This window comes from Lutra lutra, chromosome 1, assembly GCF_902655055.1.
Source record: "Lutra lutra chromosome 1, mLutLut1.2, whole genome shotgun sequence".
In the NCBI taxonomy this organism is placed as follows: Eukaryota; Metazoa; Chordata; class Mammalia; order Carnivora; family Mustelidae; genus Lutra; species Lutra lutra.
This window is the reverse complement of record NC_062278.1, coordinates 14,660,764-14,683,567: the sequence shown is the minus strand read 5'-3', so window position 1 is coordinate 14,683,567 and position 22,804 is coordinate 14,660,764. Positions and strand designations below refer to the sequence as shown.

The 22,804-nt window shown below is 36.4% G+C and overlaps 2 protein-coding genes across 2 annotated transcripts; both read right to left on the bottom strand.

Moving 5' to 3' along the window:
• Positions 1–11,354: 11,354 nt before the first annotated feature.
• LOC125092938 (keratin-associated protein 24-1) lies at positions 11,355–12,116 on the bottom strand. Its single transcript, XM_047717461.1, has one exon. It carries the CDS (start codon positions 12,114–12,116, stop codon positions 11,355–11,357), a length of 762 nt encoding a protein of 253 aa, XP_047573417.1.
• Positions 12,117–18,665: 6,549 nt separating this feature from the next.
• LOC125092951 (keratin-associated protein 25-1) lies at positions 18,666–18,965 on the bottom strand. Its single transcript, XM_047717479.1, has one exon. It carries the CDS (start codon positions 18,963–18,965, stop codon positions 18,666–18,668), a length of 300 nt encoding a protein of 99 aa, XP_047573435.1.
• Positions 18,966–22,804: the final 3,839 nt, after the last annotated feature.

The window sequence follows — 22,804 nt, the reverse complement described above, 5'->3', positions numbered from 1 at the left end:
AACCCGAGTTAATATGTTGCTTGAAAAATGTGTCAGATTTTTTATTATTTTACTCTTTTAAAGGGTTAGTAAGTTACAGATGAAATGGTAACATTGGTGCATACCTTATTATTACCTTATAATGACATTAGTGTTTTCAGTTGTGAAATTCAGTTCGTCAGATGTCAGGAGCTGGTATCCAGTGAAAACTGTAGCAATCTGGCCTGAGGGCTGAGGCAGGTTTTACTAGTGTACCTAGGTGTACATGTTTTATGAGAGGGGTGGGGTCTCTGAGTTAAAATGATTACAGTTTGTGGCTTCTTCTCAGAAAATTAGCTCATGGAGGAAATTCAGATCTCTTATGGGTATTTTCTCCATTCTCCTCCCCTTCAAATATAAACTAGCATTAGCTGACGCGTGGTGTCTTGAGGAAGTAGGTAAGTTAGGTGTAAAGTTTCCCATTGATAACTCTTGGTGATTTAATAATTAGAATGTACCAGAACTAAAAGTATGTCTCATGATTTAATGGTTTATTTGTCACATGTAATTAAAATATGCCTGTATCATTAACAGACATTGGCTAGGCTTGGGTAGATCCTGATAAGCACTTTGGGAAAGGAACAGAGGGAAGGAAGGCATAGTCAAACACCATAAAAATTTTAGCACATATTATATCTAGAATGATAGAATCATCATATTTTACAGATGTATGGGCTTATTAAATTCAACCTCTTCATTTTACTGGAAAGGAAACTGAGGTCCAGAGAGAAAATGTGTTTTTATCTTAGTCACACACAGCTATTTAGTGGCAAAATCTAAACTGGAGAATAGTCTCCTGACTCCAAACCCAGTTCTCTTGTACGACCATGTGTTGCTTTCCTTGTCCCCAGCCATCTGTCCAACTTTGCTGCAGTGACAGGCCAGCCTATATCCACTTCCCACAACTATGCAAGCTTTCCCGGGCAACCATCCAAATGGCCTTTAGTCCTTATACAGAAAAGTTGAAAGACTGCTCACTTAAAAAAAAAAAAAAACAAAACTCATTATCTTTATATTTTAAAGACACACACACATGCACACACAAAGACTTGGGATTACATGATTTTGTTGGAATTGCTTTTTGGCTCCACGTTCCCTGGCAGGATGGCCAAAAGGATCAAGACCCTCATGTGATCAGATGCAGAAATTTTCAAGTCAATACACTGTCCTTAAAGCCCCTGTTCATTGACACTCACTCCCCTTTGGGCAGTGATCACAAAAACCTGTTGCCTTTAACAGCTTATTTTTAAATTTTTTGAAGGTTTTATTTATTTATTTTTCAGAGAGAATGAGAGAGAGAGAGACGGAGGGCATAAGCAGGGCAAGGGACAGAAGTAGAGTGAGAAGCAGGTTCCCTGCTGAGCAGAGTCCAACGAGGAACTTGATCTCAGAACCCTGGGAACATGACCTGATCTGAAAGCAGACGCTTAACCAACTGAGACACCCAGGCGCCCCTAACATCTTATTTTAGAACACATTGCCTTGATGTTTCTAGTTTCTTATGAGAAAATAATGGCAAATACCTGCAATTTTTCACATATGGAATAGGATTATAAAACTTGTCGTAAACAGATATTGATGGCATGACGTGTTCTTTGCAACCACTGGAAACAGATCTTTAGGGCCTGGGACTCTGTAGTTGAGATCTGCTTATGCTCTTGATTAATACAGAACATGGATTATTTTGGAATTGAGAGAATGAAATTGAATCCCATATCTAGATCAGAGAAGAAGGATTTGGGTTGGTTTTGTGTCTGATTTAACTATCATCACCTCAAATACCTTTTTCCTCCCCCAGTGGTATTTCCTGGGAGTATTTCTCCCAGGAATTGTGTATATAAATGTCCCTTCCTCTGCTCAGCTGTATTTAGCAGCCTTCACATTCAGGTGGTTCAGGAGCTTTTTAGACTAATGAGTTCATGCTTCTTCTAGAACGAGCAGAGATGGCTTCCTTGAAAACCACAACTATTCCTATCAAATAGAGCTGTCCTGCCAGTTTGTTGGAATACTTGTGCTTTTATATTATGTTTCTATTCATATTTTATAATAGCACTCTATCTTGCCTGAAAGCAATGAGGGATGTAGATGTTCCAAGCCTCAGGCTGGATCACACTCTTATGCTTAAAATATCCATTACCTATATTTCAAGAGAGACAAGAAGAAAAGGAAAAATGTGTCTTGGCCAAGTTCTTTCTCCTTGATCAGTTGTTTTCCAAATTATGGAGAAGATACACTTGTGATTATTATGCCCAAGTGTTAAACAAATAATTAAGACCAAAGTGATTACTGTATGGTGACTAACATAACACAATAAAAAAATAATAAATTGCTGAACAAAATAAAAACAACAACAAAAAAACCCCAACAAAGTAGTAACTATGTATTTTTCAAAATATATATTGTAAAATATGTAGAACTAGGACTTCCAGGAACATATACCATTTAATAATCATGATAGAAAGAAATAGATGTGTATATACACACGCACATACCTATGACATACATATTCATTCACAATCATTCATGAAGTTAGTGTAATTATTACCTTTATCTGGTTCCATGATAATTGTCAAAGAATCCACTGGCTTTAGCAGGAATTCAAAATTTATTTGTGGCCCACAGTAATAAGCTTGCAGGAAATGGAATCCTGGGGGTCAGATGTGGCCCACCAAGGGAAGGAGACCCAGGTCAAGGCAGATTGATTATCATGAGTTTGAAGGCCTCTCTATCTTATTGGGATGCCCAGGTTAATAATTATAGAAGCTCAGGGAGGCAGGTTTCTGGAAAATAATTAAACAATCCTCTTCTTTTCTTTCTTTTCCTATCCTTTAACTTCTCTTCTTCTTTCCAACCCCATTTCCATCCCCAACCCTCTCCCTCTTTCCACTGTTCTCCCTTTCCCCTCTGGCTCTCCCTCCCTCTCTGTCTGCCTTTCTTACCTACTACTCTTATTGATGATGGTGATAACCCATGTTGTGTGTTCCAAGCCAGATATTAAAAGCCCTAGTGACTCAAGTTAAGTCTCTTCCTCGGAGAATGTGTTTATTCCCATCCTGGACTATCAATTCTATCAAATTTGTACAAGATCAGGAACATAAGTTCTAAGTTCTACATAGTTCTCCAGATGTTTTACTCTGTTCGAAACCCAATTTTTAAATATTTTTCTTCTGTTATTATCACTCCATTTTACTCATTCCCATGGACTATCTTGCCCTGTGTTATGGATTGTAAATTCATGTGATTCAGGTCCTCAGAATAATGTCCTAACCTAGAGCAAGAGGTTACATAACCGGAGACTTGTTCTCGGCATCTTTCCTCACTTCAAGGCATCAAATGAACTGTAAATGGCAAAATCTGATCCTGGAGTAACAATGTAGGATGGTTTATAATAATTTTATGGGGTCTAAAAGATTTGTACTTTCCTCATATATTTCCTATTTCATCACCTATGCTTCTACCCATAGCATTGAGCTAAAAAAAAAAAAAAAAGCCAAGTGTGTATTCCATCAAATAAATATTTTCCAATTTCAAGTTCAATTCACTTCTTCAGTATGATAACCACCTTGGGGAAGAAAAGGCAAAATGGAATATAACACTGCCATCTGATTTACTTTACCCCATGAATTCTGTTCAAAATAATTGCGAACTCATTGTATTCTGTAGCCCATATCTTCATTAATGAGTTGTTTCCATGGTATAGATAATCTTCTCTTAAGTGATAAGCTGTGTGGCTTATTTTATAAAGCACTGTTGAGGTTCTGAGAGACAACTCTTTGTTAGTAAGTGGGTTCTGAACACTAAAAAATTGAAATAAATTATAAATGGGGAACACACATATTTATCACCTTTATTATTGACAGAGGTCAAGTTGTAGAATTAGGTTTGTTAAAGCAAATGATATTGCTGGCACTGAACCCTGGAATTTATTTACCTCAGGACAGCATAGGTCAGGGAGAAATTTCCCGCAGTAGAGAAAGCAGGAAGGAAGAACTCCCAAGATGGGGAGGGCCAAGGCTGAAAGGCATGTGCCCAGTATTCTTGTCATGTTTATCAATCATAAAGGTTACTGCACCTCCCAGAGGCCTAGCGGGAAAGGATTTAAAGAGTGGTCAGACAGGTATTTAAGGTAAATTAATTTCTTACAGGAATACACTGAACTAGTACAAAAGGAATCTAGATTCTGTTTCTAGCTTCCCAACAAAGTAACTAGCTCTAGAACTTTGGATTCTGGCTTTTGATCACATTATCTGCAGAAAAACAAACTGTTTTGATAAGTTTGAGGGTCTCTTTGCTTATTTACATAATAAAAATACCTGCAACTGGGTGTCTCACTGGGTTAAAGCCTCTGCCTTCGGCTCAGGTCATGACCTCAGGGTCCTGGGATCTAGCCCTGCATTGGGCTCTCTGCTCAGCAGGGAGCCTGCTTTCCCTCTCTCTCTGCCTGCTGCTCTGTCTACTTGTGATCTCTCTCTCTCTGTGTCAAATAAATAAAGTCTTTTAAAAAAAATACCTGTAACTTTTTGAGCACTATTCCCGGCACTGAGTCAAGGTGTTTTATAAACTATTTCACTTAACTGTCTGAAAGCCCCTTACTTTATAAAGCCCCAGCTGGTTAAGAGACAGCTTAAGTTGTACAACCTGTGGGTGACAGGTTCAGGATTAAAACTCTAGCTCTTCTGCTAATCACTGTGGTAGACTCATGATATAGGAGTCATGATGTCACACGCAATAAATACATGATCAAAGAAGCACTTACTATGTATCTTTGAGTGTGTTGGCCAAAAGAAAAAAAAATTCCTCAAATTGACTCAAGATTTATATGGCACCAGTTTTTGTAGTACAAATCAGAAATCCGATGCATTCCCCAATCCTGGAGAAAGAAAGTTTAAAGAGGTCTATCACTTACTAGAGACAACCATGAATAGATGCATATTGGTAAGAAAGAACAGTTGCTTAACCCACTGAGCCACCCAGGCACCCTGGTAATATGATTTTTCATCCACCATTCTCAGTGCCTTCTCTCTAGGTGAGAAGTGGTTCACAGTAAAAAGTAATGATAAGGACAATAATTATGTCATAATTATTTCTTGAAAAACAGGATTCTGGGGCACCTGGGTGGCTCAGTGGGTTAAAGCCTCTGCCTTCCACTCAGGTCATGATCCCAGGGTCCTGGGATTGAACCCCGAATCAGACTCTCTGCTCAGCAAGGAGCCTGCTTCCCTTCCTCTCTCTCTGCCTACCCCTCTGCCTACTTGTGATCTCTGTCTGTCAAATAAATAAATAAAATCTTAAAAAAAAAAAAGAAAGACAGGATTCTGGACTTAAAATCTTTATTCTTTCTTTATTAAAAAAATCATTCCAGGGGCACCTGGGTGGCTCAGTGGGTTAAGCCTCTGCCTTCGGCTCAGGTCATGATCCCGGGGTCCTGGGATCGAGCCCCGCTTCGGGCTCTCTGTTCAGCAGGGAACCTGCTCCCTCCTCTCTCTCTGCCTGCCTCTCTGCCTACTTGTGATCTCTGCCTGTCAAATAAATAAATAAAAATCTTTAAAAAAAATCATTCCAATTTTCAAATTTTTATTCTTTAATGAAATTTCAACTTCATTCTTTTAGATCAGAATCTAAATATAAACCTAGAGGTAATGTATTCTTTTTTAAATTAAAAGAATTATTTTGTATTTTTGAATGACATTTCCTTTAAGTGTTAAGACCTCGGAATGAGAGCAGTCAAAATAGAATAATCTAGAATTTACAGGACTCCAGACTGTAAGGCACAGAAAACAATGGTGGGAGCTGAGATTCCACTCTCTCCCCATCTGTCAGTGCCCTGACTATAGATAACACAACTTGGTGATTTACTGAGTCCCACCTGTCAATCACATTAAAATAACAGACAAAAAAGCAAGCACAGTGAGCATAGTGAACAGTTGAAGAAATAATTTTATTAGCTCTGAGACAATAGGTGCGCACCTCTGATCAAGGATTCTATTCACTGCAGATTCACTTCTGAAGTGAATCTAGAAACTATAATTTCAACAGGGTCCTAGTATAGGTGGAAATTTTAGTATGGACAGCACAGTGTTGGTGGTTATGAATAAATATAGAGTAACATAGTTTTGAGATATTCTCTATGATATTGGGAGTGACAATATGGCTAATTGAACTGTCAGGTGAGTCTGCTAATTCATCAAGGGCCTTCTGGTGGATGAGATCCATTTTTCTTAAACAAATCATGTCTAGTATACCCACTCTATATTGAGAACATTGATAGGCATTCCATGCAGAACTCATAAAGAAAAAGACAGTTGAGAAACTCAACGGAACAAAAATTTTAAAATCTATTAATGTTTACACTAGGCTTAGAAGTGATACAGATTTATTTCTTATCCATTAGAAAATATGATAGATGAAAGAAGGTTTCAAAAAGATGTTGGCTAATAATACAGTTTCAAGGGACAGACAGAAAGAAACAGCAGAATTATGCAATTATATTCAGGTCTTTGATAGCATGCCAAATGCAGTGGCTTTATCAACTCTTTAAAACTTTGTTATAAAGTAAATTGTTAGTCATCTAAACAAACACATTTAAGTATATAAATTAAGCCAGAGACTTTAATTATCCATTAAGTCCACTGAGCGTTAAACAGATTACAGAGTAGAATTTTGTATGATTTATAGCATTTAGAATAGTAAATGTACATACAAATTCATTGTATTCCTTTCTCTGCTGTGTGTGAGAGAGATAAGCATAAAAAAACACTTGAACGCTTATATTTGTATTTGTAAATTTTTTGTAACTGCAGAAAATAATATTTTAAATCTACAAGTAGGTTTTTTTAAAAAAAATAGATGGTCTTTTATTTGGAAAGTAGAAAGTGTTAGTCAGCTGTTCAGTAAAATGTATGGGGAAAGAAGTAATTCATTTGTCTATTTTTTTATTTAAAGATTTTTATTTATTTATTTGAGAGAGAGGCAGTGAGAGAGAGCATGAGCGAAGAGAAGGTTAGAGAGAGAAGCAGACTCCCTGTGGAGCTGGGAGCCCGATGTGGGACTCGATCCCGGGACTCCAGGATCATGACCTGAGCCGAAGGCAGTTGTCCAACCAACTGAGCCACCCAATGTCCCTCATTTGTCTATTTTTAAGTGCAAATTTAAAAAGACCTCAGTTGGATTCTACAAATTAGCTGCCATTGGAGCTATGGACATAGTGGGTTAATTACTGAGCATAGGTTATGCCTAAATGAAATTGAATAGACATATATGAATCTTTACATTCTATGATGTTCTAGAAGGTAATGTGCTATAGAGGACTGATGCCTACTTCACTTTGCTATTCAATATTTTTATTAACAGTAGCATAGGAGAGGTTGTTGATTATATACTCTACAAAGTCATAGAATGGGACCATTTTTTTTTAATTACTTAGGGAATCAAAGTAGGACTCTTAAGTCTAAAAATTACTTTAAGAATCACCAACTACCACTTCTAGGGGCGCCTGGGTGGCTCAGTGGGTTAAGCCACTGCCTTCGGCTCAGGTCATGATCCCAGGTCCTGGGTTCAAGCCCCGCATCGGGCTTTCTGCTTGGCAGGGAGCCTGCTTCCTCCTCTCTCTCTGCCTGCCTCTCTGCCTACTTGTGATTTCTCTCTGTCAAATAAATAAATAAAATCTTTAAAAAAAAAAAAAAAAGAATCACCAACTACCACTTCTAAAACTCTCCCAAAGCTAACATAACTTAGTTTGTGTTTTTCTTTTTCTTTTTTTTAAGATTTTATTTATTTGACAGAGATAGAGAGCAGAAGGAGGGGGAGTGTCAGGCAGAAGGAGAGGGAGAAGCAGGCTTCCCACTGAGCAGGTATCCCAATGTGGGGCTTGATCACAGGACCCTGAGATCATGGCCTGAGCCAAAAGTTGATGCTTACCTGGCTGAGCCACCCAGGTGCCCCAGGTTGTGTTTTTCTAGAATTTTTTATTCTATCCAGATAGATAAATAGATGGATAGAGGATAAACAGTTTTGAGAAATGTTCATTGATAAATGTGAGATTATATAAAATGTCACATCTTATTATCATATTTTATAATCTTATTTTTTATTTTGTAATGTCTTTCATCATAGAATTAAGATGGATCTACATGTTTATATGAAACATGGATCCACTGTTTTTAATTCTCATAAAATATTTATTAGCATAATTACATTACATTTTATCTGAAAATCTACCTTTGATGGAATTTTCCATGGCTTCTAATTTTTCAGTATTCAGGCCATGCTGAAATAAATATTGTAAGACTTGAAAGAATGTTTCTGTAGGGGACACATTAAGAAAAGAAAGTATCTGATCATACAATGTGTGCATTTTAAATATTCATGTAGATAGCAGCTCTATCAAATTCTACTACCACCTTCAGTGTATAAGCATATGTTTTTAAGTTGACATAAATAACTAAAATGCTTGACAAATAGATGATGAAAAATAATGTTCTGCATTTATAATTACTAATTACTACTGAGTGGAACATTCTTCGATGTGTTTACTGATGATTTACATTTATTTTATGAGTAATTGCTCATATTTTTTTAAAGATTTTCTTTCTTTATTTGAGAGAGGGAGTGCAAGCATGAGGTAGGGGCAGTGAGAGAAGGAAAGGAAGCAGACTCCCTACTGAGCAGGGAGCCTGCATGGGGTTCAGTCCCAGGACCCTGAGATCATTACCTGAGCCAAAGGCAGACGCTTAACTGACTGAGCCACCCAAGTGCCCCTAATTGCTCATATTGTTTATTTGTTGTTAAGTCACTGTGTTTTTCTTTTTTTATTTGTGTTCTTAAATATTCTAAACAGTAATTTTATGGGGTCTTCTATACCTATTTCGTCTCAATCATGCTTTTTTGGGTCATTTTTTGTTTGCCTGGGTTTTTTATTATTATTATTATTTGGTTTAATTGACACATAACATCATAGTTCCAGGTGTGCTGATCTTCCATTAGGATTATTTGTTAGACGTTAGGTTTACAGAAGATTTGAGTGGAAAGTACAGAAAGTTCTCACACTTCCTTTTACCACCCCCCATACACTCTTTTGCTTTATTTTTAATTTCTATGTAGTGTCTTCTGTTATCAGGAGCTTTTGATCAGATGTAGCCACATTTACAAATCTTGTATTTTATAACTATTTGTTTGTTTTTATTTAACCCAATGTCTCATATTTTCTCCCAATTTTTCCCCCCTGATGAGTTTATGTATCCTTCCCTTGGGTCAAAATAATCTATGCATCTTTTTAAATGTATCTCTTACCCCCACCCTCCTGTTCCCTCATTGCATACACATCCCCCAGTCCGTTCACATTCAGGTATCACTCTAATGCTGTTTCTTCCACAAGGTATTCTCTAATTCCTGTTAGAGTCCTCCCTCTGATTCATTTTATATTGTACTCAAAATAGTTGAAGTATTGTTTGTTTCAGTATATTACTCCTCTGGATAGTTCTTGAGAATAGGATCTATAAATCTTGATATCCCCCAAAGAATCTCATTTGATGCTTCAAAGAATAAGTTTTCTATTAAAGTTTGCAAAGAGAAAGGCTGTATGTTTAGTTTGGACAGCTGAATACTCATCTGGGACACACAGTAATTATTTTCAAATACCTCAACACCTGTTCAGGGTTAAAGGAATTAAACTGGTCCTATTCAGTCAATGGATAGTGGCTAAGAACAATTCAATTTGTGTCAATATAAAGAAGAAATTTTCAACAAATAGTACTCTCTGAAAATGGAATGAACTCACCAAGGAGTGACTTGATTGTCCACAGACATGTTCAAGCAGGAGTGAACCATTCATATTCCTTCCATAAGCCTTTCTTATATATAGTAGGACTACTGCATATGTAAAATGGTAGCCCCTTTTGTATGCTTCAAGAGTTTTAATTTTGGATTTCTAATACTGATGACCTTCGTCCATTCATCCAATCTCTGGTTAACACTCATCTCCACAGCCCACTTTATTTGACTGCAAACATGATTTGCTTTTTATTTACAAAAATTCTTAGGATAAATGTTACTTTTGAACCACTGAGATGGATGATTTTATTTTTACTTTTTGGAGAACTTTTTAGAGGTTAAATCAATTCTCTCAGGGTTCAATATTAAATCTATTCCAAACCCCAAACTTTATCTACAAAACCAATAGATACACATATTGTGCAGGGAAATATATTTAACGCTTTATATAATTTGCACTAAATTGATTTATTTTATGTTTTCTCCTGCTTTTCTACAGACATACCAATCACAGACACTCTGAGAGAAGGGCCACTCAATGTGTTAAAAATAGAACAAAACAAAACAAATAAAATCCTAGGAATTCATATTCTATCTTTTCATATTTTTAATTAGGCTATTAAACTAAATGACAGGAAACTAGTGCTTCCACAATGTTATGCATATTGCCCAGAACATGGATAAAACTTCAGTGAATATGAAATAAAGCATAATGCAAAACATTATTTCCCAATAGAAATTTGTTTATTAACTATGAACCAGAACCTTTTCTAGAGTCAGAAAGCAATAATTCAGCAGGGGAGGATTATAGCAGAACCACAAACATAGATCATCACTAATCATGAAGAACCTATAAGACTATTTTGTCATTCTTTCAACAAACAATTCTTGTGCTGATGCTACTCCCAAGGCTCTCTCCTAGGCATTGGGAACCAAAGTTGAATGCCATCCAACTGAGGGCTTTGAGGCTTCTTTGGAAGAGGAGATTGGCTGAAGGTCTTCTGATTTTGAGTTGAGCACTGCTGCTTGCATATCCTGATAATCAGTCAGTAGGGGATGGATGCAATAGCTGAACATAGCATATTTAAGGTAATGCTATCTCTTAGCTCATTAGCAACATGCTAGTTAAGCAGTCCACAAGACTAATGATAAAAAGCAAACATTCTGTAAGAATGTGCTGGAATCATCAGTCAAACCAAAAAGTCTTTTCTTCATCAAGAAGGTAGGGGATATTCCCAGTGGCAGACAAGGGACAATGACAGCCAACATCAGAAAGCTGACAATATTTGTATTTTATGTGGAGTCTCTTCAGTCTGTCCATTGTAGTGAATCGCAGAAACAATACCACCTTCAGGTTCAGCCCTCAACACAAAGGATATTAACAGAGCAACAAAGAAAAAAAAGCTAGTAAATGATCATGGTTGTGGTTGATAAGTCCTGGAGTTGTATTTGAGGTTAATATAACAAGATTCTTAAGACACATGAAGTAACTGAGCCGAATATCAGAGAAGATGACTACTTGGCAGAATCTGCTACAATACCCAGTAGCTACAAATGCAGCAAATTATTCAATAACAACTCAGAGGTCTACAACCACTGCATAAATACCTCAGAGGAGGAAAGGTACTTGGAATGCAGCTCAGAGACTGGAAGTTTCTAGAAAAATATCTCAGCGGTTGGCAGCTCACTGGTCCATAACTTGGATATCGGCAATTTCTCACTAAATAGTTTTGGGATTGGCAGCTTCTGGAAATATAACATGATGGTGAGAAGCCACTGGGTATGAAGGCAAGATTTTGGCAGCCTCTATAACCCAAACTACCCACTCTACAGTGGTTTAGGAGACGAAAACGGTTGGACGAGCAGTTAAGTTGCCCAAAGCCCTTGAAGCCATTACTGAAGGTCTGGCAGGCTTTAGATGGACTTTGGCTGAGTTTGTAGTAATAAGATACATACCCCTTGGTCTGAGTGCATGGGTTGCAGCTGGGGTTAGGTTCAATGTTGGTGGTTTCACAGGTATTGCAGACTTGGCCCACTGCTGGAGAGTTGCAGGGCACACAGGAGTTTGACGGGTCACAACTTGTGGTGCAGATCTTGAGCTCACAGCTAGGAGATTCGCAGCTCGGTGCTTCAGCATAGGTTTCTTGGCAGTTACCTAGAAGCCAAAGATTTCCTTGGTAGCTACTGGGTAAACAGAGCCCAAAAGTAGGGCTTACATCACTGGAACAAAGCGCAATGGAAGGAGTCACTGGCATATAACAGTGAGCTCTGTAGGATTTATCACTGCATTCCCCAGAACAGCCCAGAAGAGACATGGAGCCTGACTGCATGTTCAGTGATGGCGTTGGAAGTATGGTGATACTATGGCCTACGGACTTTTTATATTTTTCCTGGGCATTGTCTGCAGCCTCCCCAGACTCTCTTCCTTCTCCTTGCCTGGGACAACAACACAACAACATCTTATTAGTGAGTTGTTTAGCTACAGCCTCTGACGTCTCCACACTCCTATAAAAATAAGTTTATTTTGATTCTTCAAAGTATTTTTAATCGCCATGTTGAGCATCACCCATCACCCATTATCTATAGGCCATAGCTTCAGTGAATAGTGATTTTAATGTCAATAAGCAAACTCGCATCTGCCAATCGGTGGTTCACAAGAGTTCACGTGTCTGTAGGCTTCTGCTGCATAGTCATTAAAGGGTTAACAAGGGTTCAAGCAAAACAATGAACCCGTACTTTTCCATTCTTTTGACCAGGCAAGATACTGTACTTTTCCATTCTTTTGACCAGGCAAGATACTGTAGAACTTAATCCTATACTGTGAACTAAGCCAAATACTTGGGCTGTGTCAATACTGTTACTTAAAAAAGAGGGTAAAGCATTGAACTATTAAGAGAAAGAATTGGTCCCCCAAAATATGTACTATGCTCTTAACTGTGCTAGGTCATGTATTGGTGTTGCCTTCTCATCTGACATATTTGGAGAATTCCCCCTGTAAGACTCACGGTAATCCATGTGAGATTTAGTGACCTAACTTGTACTCGTGGGTCAGTGGTTGCTAAATAACCATGACTTTTCTGAGATTTCTTTCTTAAAGAGTTTCTGTCATATGTAGTATCAAAGAAGGCCAGTTTCTCAAGAGTATGCCTTCTTGATTGACTGAGATTATAGATCACACATTCCACTGTCTCAGCTGTAAAACCCAATTCCTGCCAAATGTGTAACATTTTTCTACATTTCTCCCAACATAAGTTTTATTTATTCTTGATTTGCACTTTTTGCACATAAGCTTTATTTCATTCCTGTGTTGAAGTTATTCTTTGTCTATACCCACAAAAGGGAATAACTATGTTTAAAAATTTATTTGAATAACATATAGTTCCTATAGGTACTGTACATCTTAAATAACACTTTCTGCTCCTTATGGTGAAAGCTGATGGAATTTTTTTAAAAGATTTTAATTCAAGCTGAAGAATTGACATTTTGTTCTTGAAAATATAAACTATAATTCAAACTTACAGCCTACATTGAATTGGAAACAGGAATGCATTTATTAACACAGATGGGTTCAGACAGAGGACAGCACCAACTTATTCAGGTGAGATAAGCTCTAACGATGGTTTTTCAAAGACACTACCCTTACAGAAGACATTTATATTTCTCTTCCTATTCTCTCCTTCTCGGCTAAATTTTTAAAACGCACACCAATTCTCCAAATATTTTTCTCAACCTGGGTTTTCTCCATGCTTCCCTTAGTATTTATTCTATAAGGTGATGAGTTTATTCTGTAAGCAACTCTTTATTAAACAGATTTTGCTGTTTTGTGATGTGTCTCTCAAGTGAAAAGGGTCAGGATCAGGAAACCATATTTTCAGCAAATTTTTTGGCTACAGAGTGTCCTGGGATTTTGTGCAAAGATGTGCAGAAATGGCAGAAGAAGAAATAAAATATGTAAAGAAGCTGATGGTCAACTTTGCACTGAGTTACTGAATCCTAGTCCTATATAGAAGAGTCCAGACATTGATGGAGCGTTATTTCTGCATTTCTCTTTGGTATCTCTAGTCTTACTTTTAGGCTTCCTTGAGATAGATTTGAGGGGAAAAAACAACTTAACATTCAATAGTATTTTAAATTAATATCACTCACACTAGTGTAAATCCAACAAGAATATGTAGAACATTACATAGCATAACCAACATTCACAGCATGAGGCTTTATGATATATTTAAATTTATTTGGTACAACATATTCTAATTAACCAAATGTTGAGATTTGCAAAGGTAAAGCTAGCTTAACTCTTTTCATTTTTTTAAATTGAAGTATAGTTGACATACAATGTTATATTAGTTCTAGGTGTGCAATATAGTGATTCGACAATGTTGTACATTACACTACACTCACCAGAATAAGTGTAGCTATTGTCCATCATAATATAAGGTCATCACAATTTTATTGTCTATATTTTACTTTTCATCCCTCTGACTTATTTATTTTACAACTGGAAGTCTGTACCTCTTAATTCCCTTCACCTACTGACTTCACTCATCCCCCTAGGCCCTTCTCCTCTGGCAACAACAAGTTTGTTCTCTGTATTTATGAGTCTGTTTTTGTTTATTTAACCATTCTTTTGTCTTGTTTTTCAGATTCCACATATAAGTAAGTCATATAATATTTGTCTTTCTCTGTCTGCCTTATTTCACTTAGCAAAATATTCTCTAGCTCCATCCATGTTGGATCAACTTCTCTCATTTGCTTTTGTGTTTTACCTTCTTACTTACCCATTACTGTCATAAATAACCATCACAGCCCATTCACCCACCATATTCTGTAAATGATACTTCTACAGAAATATCTTTTATTTTAGTCTGCGTCTTGGCAAGACACAAAGCTGATAGCATCAATAATAGAGCAAGTAAGCTCATCACAATGGTAAGTTTTAGCAGAAAGTAAAAACCATCGTCATTTGGGTGCCATTGTCCTCTTAAGGCTTTGAAGAAGCCTACGGATTACTCTATTTTCACTGAATTGCTAAAAAGGTCTTTTCTTCTAATAATTCCCCCACTCATAATTTTTTTTTTTTTGGTGTGTATGAAGAACTAAATAGAATTCAGCCCCACCCAACCAAGATGCCCACTTCCTAATCCTTGGACCTTGTGAAAGTTACCTTATGTGGCAAAAGGGACTTTGCAGGCATGATTAAGTTAAGGATTTTGAGATAGGTTTCTGGGTGAGCCTGATGTAGTTATGGGAATTCGTATAAGAAAGAGGGAATCAATCAGAGAGTGAAATCAATCTGATGACAGAGGAAAAGATTGTAGTCATGCTGACATAAGTGAAAGAATGCTGGCGACATTGAGAAGCTAGAAGAGGCAAGGAATGAATTTTCCACTGGAGATTCCAGAAGGCATCAGCCCTTTTGACATCTCAGCTTTAGTTCAGTGAAACTGATTTTGGACTTCTGGCCTCCAAAATTGCAAGAGAATACATTTCTGTTGAGTTAAGCCACCAAGTTTGTGGAACTATGTTATAGTAGCCACAAGAAGCTAATACATTATGTCAAAGAATTTAGGTCACTCTATTAGTTAGTCTTTACGTAGAGTTTGGGCTCTGTATCTAGGGCAAGTTTAAGATGCAAGGAATAAGCTTTCTAGCCATCAGATAACGCAGAGAAATTCCTATGCCTTCTGAAGAATAAGAAACAAAATCCCTTTATTTAATGTGGCAGCAGATTTCTTGTAACTCATTAAAAAAGAGTTATGGAACTCCTTCCCATATTTTTCCGAAGGTTAAAAATCCTTTAGGGTAAACACAGAAGATCAAAGAAAGCTAAATTTTCCAGCAAATGGCCCTTAAAGAAAATAATGGAGGTCACCTTCTAGACTTTTAAGTCATGATAGAATTTTTATCTTCTTTTTTTGCCACCACATATATATTTGTATTCTAATTCTACTTGCCCTAGTGCTATTCAATGATGCAACAGTGATCCCATGATTTAAAAAAGCAAAATGTATCCAAACGATACTTATATAGCAATTAAATTTTTAACTATTGAGTTGAAATGATTCTTAAATTTAGCAGTGGTAACCTAAAGTGGTGGACATTGTAGCTACATTTACCCTGTTGGTTTCATAGATCATTAATTGTTTCAACAGCTGAAAGGCAAATGAGCAAAATTAAAAATTTAAGATACAGGAGTAAATGAAGATTAAGCACTTTTAAAATGATAACGTGACAAGATAGAAATGCGAATCTAATTTGTGCTTACATTTTAAGGAAAACATTGTAAGAATATAATGAGATACTGGTGAATGAGTTAAACATTTTTAGATGAAGCTGTCAAGACTATGCCTCCATGAGTTATGAATCACCCTCTTACTAAGTACTATTACACATATTTATTAGCGTGTGACCTAGGAAAATTGTTATCTCTCATTGCCTCAGTACCTTCTGATGTAAAACCAGAGCCAGTAACACCTATTTTGTAGGACTGTTGTGATGACAGAATGAGATAAATAATGTGAAGTTACTTAAGAGAGTGTTTGGCACATAGTAGATGCAAATCAAATGTTACTTTCCTTCTGATTTTCTAAAGCTGTAACTTAAAAAAAAATCTAGCCTCCCATTAGACTAAAAAAAATATTCTCACTGCTAATTTACTTTGATATTGCAAAGAGATGTCCTGCAATAATCTTGCCTCTTCTAAAAGTTAATGCCATAAATGGACAGTTCTACCCCATGTAGTTAAGAAAAATGCTTTTCTTGACAATAGATCCATATGACTTCTCTTTTTAAACTCATATTCTTCTGTGCCATAGTCATGAGCTAATTCCCAGAAGGCTGCATATACAGTTGTTAAGAATAAGGGCTCAATGTGCTATGGTGAGTGCTGTGAAGTGTGTAAACCTGGCGATTCACAGACCTGTACCCCTGGGGATAAAAATATATGTTTATAAAAAATAAAATTTAAAAAAAAAGAATAAGGGCTCAATACTCAAACTTCATAGATTCTATTCTTTTAAATATTTTAGAATATCAATTACTACCAAACGTTTCTCTAACTCAATGTCCACATCTTCAAAGTGGAGTTAATAACAATAGTATTTTCTCCATAGATCACTCTGAGGATCAAATGAGTTAGTCATAGTTTATGAAATATGGTTATTATGTAGTTGATGTTAACTTTTATCATTATCACAAGCCTACAGTCTTTATTATTATTATTATTATTACATATTATTACTTTCATTATCATTATTATTGGATCTCATCTAAAACCTATTGCATTTTGTAAGAGTACATGAGAAAGAGAGAAAGAAAAAAACACTAAAGGAGGCTTAAGTTTTAGGTTAGACAACTTGTTACAATCTATATAAGTTATATATCAAACATAAACACACACACATATATATTATATGTTATATACAATATATAATATATAAATTATATATATGTACTTATAAAATTTAGAGAAATTTAATATGTTGAGGACATTTCCTACCATCTACATAGGAAATAAGACTCCCAGAGAGGACATAAGTGTATGTACCATTAAAATTAGTTGGCATCCTAGAGACAACTGTGGGCTGTGGCTGAGACAGAGAAGAAATAGTTTTGTTTACAGTTTAGACTCCACAGTTTTACAGTTGAAGGTCATGGTTGTCAAGCTATTGACAACTTCTGAAAGCTTCTAAATTAGTCATTACCTCAATGAGAAAGGCTATAGATAATATGGAGAGTAAAGAAAAGTCTTTGGAATCCAACTCAACTGGGTCTTTGGGAAAGCTGTTTGTCCTATTGGACTTCTTTTTATCTGTAAAAAATGGGAAAAATAATATGCTTTTTTAGTTGTCTTTATAGAAGATTACTGATTATCTAGTGGTACGGTAGCATATTGAAAGTATCAGTATGGTAGATATGAGATATAGGTAGATATTGTAGGAAGAGCAAGTTCTCACTGAATACATGAAGGAACTGAAGTAATTAGTTACATACATATATAAAAGAAAGAAATAATTTCCAAGTGTTCTCTATGTAAGAATCCATGAGGGAGTGAAGGAAGCACTTGTTAAGTTTAATTCAAGAGGAAAATATAATGTGCTTTCCACTAATCAGAATTAAAGTTTATGTAACCCCTTTGTGGTTTATACCATTAGGTAAGGTGAACATTGTAACTTGCTGATTTCCACCAATGTTAAAGGACATATATCAAGTTGGTAGGTGATTCTCTTTCTATATTCCCTCTATCCCTACTGGCAATATTTCCTATAGTCAAGGCTCTCTACTCCTGAATCCCAGAATGGGAATTATTTTGGACATGAAATAATAATGTGTATGAGTGATAAACCATAGCGATTTCAAGCTCTTGGAATTTTGAAGTTCCAGGTTAGTGTGATAAAACACAGTCTGTTCTGACTAAAGAACCTTCATAATTCCCTGTTTAAGTGTTAGAAAGTGCAGATGCATATTTCATGTTCAACTGTTATAACATGTTCAATCAGGACCTTGAAAGTATCTATCTTTGTTTTTTTCACTCTTTTTAAAAAATATATTTTGTTTAGTATAACTAAGAGGCTTTAACTTCATGAAGGATGATGAAGAATTGAAAAACTTTTTTTCTGAATTATTTGAAGTAAGTTTATTTAGAGATAACCATGAAAACATTTTTTTTTGTTAAGAATATGTTAATGACATAGAAATCAAGAAGCCTGGTAGCAATAATATTCCAGTAAATAAGCAAACAATTAAAATCACTGAGAATCTGATCAAGTAAGAATATAGGTTAAAACAGTAACTGAACTGAAAGCATAATGATCCATCAACCTGAAGATGATACTTCTTGACAAAGCTCTCTAGCAAGATGCTAGAATGACAATTCAGCATTATCTTCTAATAAATGGAGATTGCCAAGTCCCAAAGGAGCAAGCTGGATGGAAACTGTTGTATATGTAGTGAACAGGTTGAAACCTATTAGACACATAGTTCAGGGGTCTGAAGCTGCTGAACACATAACCAATAGGTTGAAAGTCATAGGAGAGATATCTCAAAGGATGGCAGGCCCGGGACACACAATTCAGTGGTCGATACCCACAGAAGATGAAGTTCTGTGACTGACAGCCATAAGAGAGGTGGTTCTGGGGGTGGAAATGACTTGACAAGTAGTTCTGAGCTCTGTTATACATTGGTGGTTGACAGGATCTGGAGTGATAGCTAATGGGAAAAAAACTGATTCCTCTGCAGGGCCTCGAAGCATAGTATGTAGTAGAAGGGTAGCAGGAAATTTCATAGGTTGTGGACCCACAGCTGGATTTTCGGTAGCTGGAAGGTTTTCCACATGTCTTCAAGAAGTTGTCCAGGAGCCATGTTCTGTTTTGGCTGGGAAAGCAGAGACTATCACCACAGTTCATACCAGCAGTGTAGAAAGTAGTAGATGAAGTAACAGGAACACGGCAGTGACTTCCAAGAGATGGAGAGCCATAGTTTCCAGAAGAGCAAACGTTGGATGTCATGGTAGAATCTGAAGTAAAGATTTCAGATAAGCAGCAAAGAGCACCTTGTCTAAATCTGCATGAAACTAGACCAGATTACTTATATACCTTGGTGGTACATGCCCAGACTCTCCTCCTACCCACATTTTAAATCAGTTCGCATCATAACATCTCATTAGTTCATTGTTGTGCTGCCTGGGAAAATGACTTCCCACTCTTCTATAAAATAAGTCCAGTTTACATGCCCTATGTATCTGCCATCCTAATCTGTCCTCTGTTATCAGGCTCGAGAATTTATGATGTAATCACCTGTGTACTTTGCCTGTTTTGCTTCTGTTCCCACCCCTCAATAATGCTTGATTAAAGGGAGTCCATTCGAAGAGATGTTTACCTCAGTCATCATCCACAGGAAAAAACATCGGAAGGCATAGTCTTCATCTTTGAAGAAGAGACCTAATGTTGCAATACTTGGAGGAAGTATTTAATGTACCGAAATAGATCCTACATATCAAAACTTATTGGATTTTCCAGATGGAAAACCTCATACTATTCCATATTTAAATACTCAGCTGAAAATCTAATTATGTGGTGTTGTTCTCTATGTATTTGTCCTGACAGTTAATTTCAGTTAAGCATCTTAAAGTATGTTTTAAAGAGTTTCACCTTGACAACTTGATATTCTTCATATGTAAAAGTTGAGTTTGATTTCTAAAGACTCAGGGAATGTTTGTGATATTTTGTGATATTTTGTGTAACACTCATGACATACTTTGTTTTACTAGCAAAAATATCATCCATGTCTGTTGGTGGCATTCAACTAAGAAGATAAACATGGTGTCAGCTTGGGGCTCCTGGGTGGCTCAGTGGGTTAAGCCTCTGCCTTCGGCTCAGGTCATGATCCCAGGGTCCTGGGATCAGGCCCCACATCGGGCTCTCTGCTCAGCAGGAAGCCTGCTTCCCCCTCTCTCTCTGCCTGCCTCTCTGCCTACTTGTGATCTCTGTCTGTCAAATAAATAAATAAAATATTTTTTTAAAAAGTCATCAGCTTGTATACTTGCGTTACAGAATTAACAATGTTTTCACCTGAGATAATTTACTAAGATACCTGTCTTCATACAATTAAAGTGAACAAGCATTAAGAAATAATTTAATGTCACATTAAGAAATATGTTTGAGGGGTGCCTGGGAGGCTCAGTGGGTTAAAGCCTCTGCCTTTGGCTCAGGTCATGATCCCAGGGTCCTGGGATCGAGCCCCGCATCGAGCTCTCTGCTCGGCAGGGAGCCTGCTTCCTCCTCTCTGCCTGCCTCTCTGCCTACTTGTGATCTCTGTCTGTCAAATAAATAAATTAAATCTTTAAAAAAAAAAGAAATATGTTTGAATAGTTCTTACTTGGACACCATGTAAGAAACAATCTCTGGGCCTTATTTTGGGTTGTTTTCCAAAGCTGTGAGTTAATTCTTACAGATACCTATTTCCTTGGGTTGGTAGTCATCCAGAACCAGAAATATCTCTTTTCAAGCTGCCACTCAGGAGGTAAAAAATGATGGATTTGGGAATAACTGGAGAAAGGTAAATATTCCAAGCAGCAATCTGATGATCCTTTTGGTGGATGCTTTCCTTTGGGGAAAATGGCCTTACAGAGGCATGAGTGACATCAGTAGCCATGAAGTCACTTCCCCTCTGCACAATCCTCTTTTCCCACCAATGCCCATTGTCTCTGTATTATCCACTGAAGGGTCTAGAAGACTGATTCATTTTCTTCCCCCCTGAGGAAAGATATTTTATAATGCTTATAGCTTTTCAAGTAAAAGTAAGGAGATCTCATACACCCATGCAAGCATACACAGGAGAAGTAGGAAGTTATGAGCACATTTGTGATACATATTTTTTTTAAATGTTGTATTTCGTTTTTAAAAAAACATCACAGAGAGCATGACCTTGGTGCAGATGGAATGTTAAGGTCTCTCTCCTGAATTTCAACTTTTTTTCTCTTTTGTTTCAGATAGTGGAGAAAGAAATATTTGATGTCTCATGTGGGGAATTTTCCAAGTCAGTATACTGCATTCTTCCTCAAAGAAAGCCTCAGATGATTTCCCGTTAGTGTAAGTCCTGTTATTGGTAAAAATAACAGAGGATATTGAGTCATCAAGAGCTGAGAGTTTGAGAAGTCTATTTGATAAATTGCTTATCTCCTCTAAGAGCTTTAAGCCTTTACAGATAAATGAAATCTTTTAAACTCTTATTTGCTTCCAAAAAAGATTTCTCCTCTCACCTTGATAACCTCCAACCAAAATAGTTTTTTGTGTGTGTCACACCTAAATTCCTCATGATTTAGTTCAAGATTCTCTTTACCTCTTTTGTTCCCTTCAAAGTTCAAAAAGAAGTGATAACCCAGTAGTCTATAAAGTCTCTTCCTCAGCATGTAGGCATGCTGTATATGAGTTTCAAAAAGATAACTAAAATCTTTCTTTTTAGTCCATAGTAAAAATAGATTTGGTCTTCATAGAACTGCTATTGAAATGTATTTGATAACTGGGACATGGTTGAGGCTACAGTTATCAAGCTGAATGTGATCCCATCACTAATCATCAGTAATTAAAATGTAAGTTAGATGTAGGACATGGAACTGAGAGAAGCCTGGTCTCACCAACTCTATATCACATTTTTATGACAAATGCAGGAGAGTATGATACACATACCTAACTAGCATGTATCTTAATTTATTATTTGTAATTCCTCTTGATGTCTACAGAGATTTTCTTCAAATTTGTAATAACTCTATATAGCCTCAAGAGCCTGAAATGGAAAAAAAAAAAATTGAGAAATTCTATCTTTTGTTAGAAATGATTGATTGAAGATATGATGAAATAGCACAAAATAATGAAAATCACATCAAGAGTTTTTTCATTCTCATATAATAGTCAATTAACACTTTCAATTAATTAATGAAATCTTATTTAGAGTCCCTAAGTCTAATACAGTCTCCATTTTTTCATTAGAGTTCATTAGAGTGAACTATTTTCATTAGAGTTTCATTAGAGTCCATTATACTGCTCCACAACACCCATATTTCAGTCTTATTTAAATATTCAAAATGTCCTAAACCCTGCTTTTTAAATCTGAAAAACTGCACAAGCTTCTCCCCTCTGGAACAACTTTCTCTGTTGTGCCTTCTGGGAATGATGGTACATTCTTTATTTTATTTTAGATACTGAATCACTATCTCAAAGATAATTCTAAGTGAAAATATATTTTTATTCACTTCCATGCATAATGTCTTAAACATTCCATTTGATTCTCTCTATGTTAATATGAAAGTTGGAAGTCATTTTCAAATCGACCTAATTGTCCTGGTTGTATGCAGAGATAGGGAAAGACTCCACTTCTCAATTCCTCACTTGTCCTTTCTTAGAAATACTGTTTTGGTCATGTGTATATCATCTTGGCCCAGAGCAAATAATGTTCATTCCAAGATTTCGTAGTTCTATCCAGGACATCACCACATCTTAATAAAATAGCCTAATAATTCTAA